This window comes from Harpia harpyja, chromosome W, assembly GCF_026419915.1.
Source record: "Harpia harpyja isolate bHarHar1 chromosome W, bHarHar1 primary haplotype, whole genome shotgun sequence".
Classification (NCBI taxonomy): domain Eukaryota; kingdom Metazoa; phylum Chordata; class Aves; order Accipitriformes; family Accipitridae; genus Harpia; species Harpia harpyja.
This window is the reverse complement of record NC_068968.1, coordinates 7,916,372-7,922,220: the sequence shown is the minus strand read 5'-3', so window position 1 is coordinate 7,922,220 and position 5,849 is coordinate 7,916,372. Positions and strand designations below refer to the sequence as shown.

Genomic DNA, 5,849 nt, shown 5'->3' with positions numbered 1-5,849 from the left:
TGACAGGGTTGAGAGGTGGGCCCATGCAAACCTCATGAAGTTCAACAAGGCCAAGTGCAAGGTCCTGCACCTGGGTCAGGGCAATTCCTGGTATCAATACAGGCTGGGGGATGAAGGGACTGAGAGCAGCTCTGCTGGAGTCCCCAGCACAAGAAAGACATGGACCTGTTAGAGCGGGTCCAGAGGAGGACCATGAAAATGGTCAGAGGGCTGGAACGCCTCTCCTCTGAAGAAAGGCTGAGAGAGTTGGGGTTGTTCAGCCTGGAGAAGAGAAGGCTCCGGGAAGACCTTATTGCGGCCTTTCAATATATAAAGGGGGCTTATAATAAAGACAGAGAGAGACTTTTTATCAAGGCCTGTAGCGACAGGACAAGGGGCAACGGTTTTAAACTGAAAGAGGGTAGATTTGGATTGGACATAAGGAAGAAATGCTTTACGATGAGGGTGGTGAGACACTGGAACAGGTTGCCCAGAGAAGTTGTGGATGCCCCATCATTGGAAGTGTTCAAGGTCAGGTTGGAATGGGCTTTGAGCAACCTGATCTAGTGAAAGATGTTCCTGCCCATGGCAGGGGGGTTGGAACTAGATGATCTTTAAAGGTCCTTTCCAACCCAAACCATTCTGTGATTCTATTATCTATCAACAGGAAATGCAATCACATAGCTTTGAATGGGCTACATAACATCTTTGCTTCATTTTCCTCTTCTGGTAAATTGGGATCATAATATGTACTCACCCACTTTGCAAGGCTCTTGGAGTAGTTTATGTTTGGATCATTGTAACTTCTTAGCATTGGAAAGCACTATCTTGTCCAACCTGACTTCTAGTACAAAACGTACTATATTCATGGTCAGAAGATTCCAGATGATCAGGGACTAAGAAGTAAACCTACCTGAAGGAAAGGTACTTCAGAGAATTCTTATCTTCCAAGACAGGCAAATCTACTGGCTACAGGAGACAGATCTACCTTATTCTGAGTTGCTGCCAGGTATCCTTTCTTCACATTCAACATATTGCAGTTTTATAACTTCTACTTTAGAATTTCTTCTTTCATACCACACATCAAAAGGCATGTGGGGGTCCTCAAATGGCCCATGATCAGCTTCATAGTATCCCTTGTAGGACAGAAAGCTCCCTCTCCAAGAGTTGTGGTTGTGCATGACAGAGTGGACAGCAACAGTCACTGAAGCTGAGGCAGTCACAGTAGTGATAGGCTGGCAGTAGGCTGGTCCTGAGGCACTCATGGCACCAAACACTGGGCTTCTCATGTTATGAGAATGAGCCTTGTGGCCCAAGCAACCTCTATTGCTAGGTCCTGAATGCCATTCAGCAGAAATTTCAAAAGTGTCCCTGCAAGGACAGTAAGGATGTGGCCACAGCCCTTCTGTTGTTTCCCATTTTGGTTGTCTGCCCTGATGCCATGCCTGCTGAGTGCCAGCCTCTGGATTTGATTGCAATCTGGGATTCGACTGATACCTTGTCTCTGGCTGAACCACCTGAAAGGGAGACACATGGTTATGCCTCTGACAAAGCAAGGCAAACAAATACTACACTCTTTTATATTTTATCCCAGGAACAACATTTATAATGGTATTGTCCTGGTTCTAACTCTATAAAGGTAGTGTTCTGGAGTCTTAGAACTGTTGATTTTTCCAGACATTTTTTGTCTGAAGTTGTTAAAACCTGGAAAGCATAACTTCAGATAAACACAGGACTACAGCTGAAAATATATGCACTTCCTACATACTGCTCCATCTTTTCAAAGGGGTGGATAGCAAGCACTTGATCTTAACTGGTTCAAAAAGCAGAATTGCAGGCATTTGGAAAAGGCTCCACCCAGGGTACATACACAGGATGTTAGTGGGGTAGTTTGTACAGACTGTAGGAATCTGTTTCTGGATTTCTTTAAAAAGTGTGAAGCACAGCAGCCACATCAGTCAATAAACCGTGACCAACTTCAAATGTGGCTGTGCTTGTACCTATTTTTAGGCCTCTGCTGAACAAAAAGAGATCCACATTGCAGCTCAGCATGCAGCATCATGGGGAGCAGGAGATGGAGCTTTTTCACTTTCCTTTGAAATCGCAGTTATGCCAATCCAGTAGCAAGATGGAACAGACCCAAGATTTGATACAACCCTGAAACTTCATTTTTTCTGGGCTCTATCAATCTTTCTCCCCAAGTGAGCTGTCCAGAGAAGAGGTATATGAGATGGTGGCCCACAGGGAGCTGTGTGGAAGAGGTTTGGATCTTTTAAACCTCTCCCCACTTTCTTTCCTGGAGGTCACCCAGAACGGTCATTGACTAGACTGAGAGCTCTCTCTTGTGGCTGGTGCTAATATGATATAACAGCAATTACACATGCTGAAGACCTCAGCTTTGGTACCATAATTTTACCCCCAACTTGATTCTAAAGGAAAGCCTTCACGTCCTGTCTACAAGTGCTCCAAATTTTGGCACAGTCACAAAGCATAATCAGCCAGAAACATGAAAGAAATATTACAGCCTTCCCACAGAAATAGATTTAAATTAAAAAAAAAACCAACCAAACAAAAAAATATTCTTGCCCTCCCTCCAGTCAATATGTGAGCTACTTACAGTGGATCTTGCAAAGACAGGATTCTCAGTGGCTTCCACTATTACTTGATGGACTGGTGCCCCAGAGCCTTGAGTAGCCTCATACTGATGGAGCTCTTCACTGATGCCTGACACTGAAGTTTGAGAGCTGTACTTAGAATCAGAGGAATCTGACCCATTGTTTGTGTGCCCGGGTGGCAGTGCAAACCTCACGATGCTAAGGGGTGGCTCAGAAGATGGAGTAGGTAATCTGTTTCGTCCACTGGCTGGAGAAACCTGATAATGACAATGATAATTATAATTACAAGCATTCAGTATCATTCAATTAGCATTACCCTTATTATTATTAGCACTTGGTAGAAATATTCTTTAGCCAAATACACCTTTTCATGCCATGAGAACCTTAACACTAGTTTTCTGATCAACACTGTATTACACTGAAAAAATGCATGAAAGAAAGAGAGACCATGATCTCCATCTCTGGAGATGTATGCAAATAGGATTATAATAATCCCTCTATGTATCATTGTCTCAGCAAGTGCATATATGTACATGAACATGCTTATACTTATAAATATACAAATAATTCCTGACTTGCCTCCCCCCTCAGCGTGATTTCATAAATCATCTCAAATGTGTATGTATAGTATGGTTCAGTGGCTGGTTGCAGAGAGAGATGGACACACATAATTGCAATATACGCACATACATACATATATATTTGAATAAGGGACAGGCCATGTATACTGCTAGGAATATAAGAGATATGTATTTTTGTCAAAACTGTTTTATTAACACTGTATTGGATGTATGTGGCAAGGCTTTGGTAGCAGGAGGGGGGGGTCTTCAGGGGTGGCCTCTGTGGGAAGAGGTGAGGGGCTGCCCTGTGCTGGACAGAGCCAAGTCCAGCCAGCTCCACAACAGCCCCACTGCAGGCCACAGCCAAGCCAGTCAGTGAAGCTGGTGGTGCCTCTGTGAAAACATATCTAAGAAAGGGCAGAAATCGCCAGACAGAGAGGAAAACAGCAGAGGGAACACCAAGGTCAGAGAAGGAAGAGGAGGTGCTCCATGGCACCAGAGCAGATATTCATTGCAGCCTATGGAAGACCTATGCTGGAGCAGTTATTTTTTTCCTGAAGTACTGCAGCCTGTGGGAGAGCCCACACCAGAGCAGGGGAAAAGTGTGAGAGGGGAGAAGCAGCAGAGAGAAACCACTATGTACTGATGATAATCCCCATCTCCAATCTTCCCCTGTGCTGCTTGGGTGGGGATAGAGGAGTCTGGAGTGAATGAGTGAAGTTGGGCATGGGAAAGGGGGAGGAAAGGTGTAGTTTTAATGTTTGGTTTTGTTTCTCACTACCTGAATCTATTGTAATTGGCAATAAATTAAATTAATTTTTCCCAAGTTGAGTCTGTTTTGCCCAAAACAGTAATCGGTAAGCAATCTCCTGTCTTTATCTCGACCCATGAGCTTTTTTTATCCCTTGTCCCACTGAGGAGGGGGGAAGTGAGTGAGCAGGTGAGTGGGCATTTGGCTGTTAGCCAAAGTTAACCCACCACAAATACTAAGACCCAAAATAAATACATCTCAAATATTACTAGCACTGTATACATACCTTGTGTTTTTTTTCTATGCACACACACGCACACATACATATATATAAACATGCAGCATAGCATTATGATTCTAATAATGCATGATAAAGATATCCATACATAACACAATAATTGTGTTAACTGAAGTGTAGGTAATGAATAAACAAATACAAATTTGATGATAGCTATGAATCCTTTTTTGCTGGACTTGGGTTTTATACTGTAAAGGTCCTCAACATCCAGGTGAGCCTTCCACCCACCAAGATTTTTGCTTGAGCCAAGAGGGTACCACAGGGAGGATGACTGGACTGGGGGGTGGGAGGAGCACCTTTTGGCAAACTTCTGGCCATGGGTTATCAGGGTGTGGTCTGTGGACCACCACTGGGTGTAATGTTAGTCCACACCAGGCCTCCTTGGTGGTCTGAGTTAAATATTTTGAGGAAAGCAACAGAGGCAGTGGGGTAGGAAAGGAGAAGGTGTGTGTACAAAAGGAACTGTCTTTTGCAAAGTCTTAGGGAAAAGCCTGGTTTTATATTTGCATATGACATTCTGCTTTTAAAAGCTTACCTAATACCTACACTTGTATCTAGCTTGTTGATTGCAGCCTCTAAAACAATACTTATTAAAAAACATACTTTAAAACTATAAGAAAGTAGAAGAATATCAAATAAACAAACAAACATAACATTTAATAAAGATTTAAATTAAAACTAGGGCAAGAAACTTAAAGTAAAAATTTAAAAAATCCAAGAGAATTTAAAAAATAAAGAGTTTCTAGAGAAGGGGGTTGGTTGCAGGGGGAGAAATAATATTATCATTTCTTTCTGTTCACCATTAGTTTTACTGACCTCAGGGTATGGGTCCAAAGAGTGAAAGAAGAACAGGAAGCAGCACCAATCCATTGAGAACTCCCAAAATGGTTAAGATTGCCAAAACAGCAAAAAAATACCTGAAGTAGGGTTTAAGGGGGTGGGAGGGGGAAGAGAAGAGGCACAAATATTGTTAGAAATAAAGGATTACATACTACTGCTAAAAATATTAAAAAATACATATACTAAATTACATCTCCAATATTACTAATATTGTACTAAATAATTATATCACTTTCTTTATATAGGGTTTTTTGGGTTTGTTTTTTTTACCCTTTGGAATAGAGAATGTACATCACACAACCCAAAGTATTAGTTGATAAAAGAAAGGAAGGAAATTAAATTTGTTAATTTTCCAGACTCTGGCAGCTCGTAATGTTATTTATGAATGCATTACACAAATAGAAAAATATGGAATGTGCAGTGAATGACTGAATGGATTGAAAGCACATATACAAAGAAAAGGGCCCTCCATTAGCAAAAACCCAGCAAGAAGCAAACAAATAAAGAAAAGGATGTAGAAGTTAAATAATTTTAGCGAGAAAGGGAAAGAATTCCACATCTCCCAGCAGCTAATCCAGCGTTGAAATACTTCTGCATCTTACAGTGGAATCTCTATTGAATCTCCAGCGTAAGGTAAGGCTTTCCCTTGCCGTTCATTAATCACAACTTTCCACCTAGGAATTCTGTGAGTTACAGTTTTACTAAATAGCTCAAATTGCAGCCTTTTTACAACACAGGAACCATCTTTCTGCAAAGAAAATGCTGCCCATTCTATAGTAAGTTTCAGGCATCCTACTGAGTAATAG

At 41.7% G+C, this 5,849-nt stretch overlaps 1 protein-coding gene across 1 annotated transcript; it reads right to left on the bottom strand.

Annotated features, from left to right (window-relative positions):
- Positions 1-439: 439 nt before the first annotated feature.
- LOC128136038 (protein patched homolog 1-like) lies at positions 440-5,073 on the bottom strand. The gene is made up of 3 exons (XM_052775130.1): positions 5,020-5,073; positions 2,597-2,851; positions 440-1,496 (listed from the first exon to the last, which is right to left on the bottom strand). Exons 1-3 carry the CDS (start codon positions 5,071-5,073, stop codon positions 969-971), a joined length of 837 nt encoding a protein of 278 aa, XP_052631090.1. The 3' UTR covers positions 440-968.
- Positions 5,074-5,849: the final 776 nt, after the last annotated feature.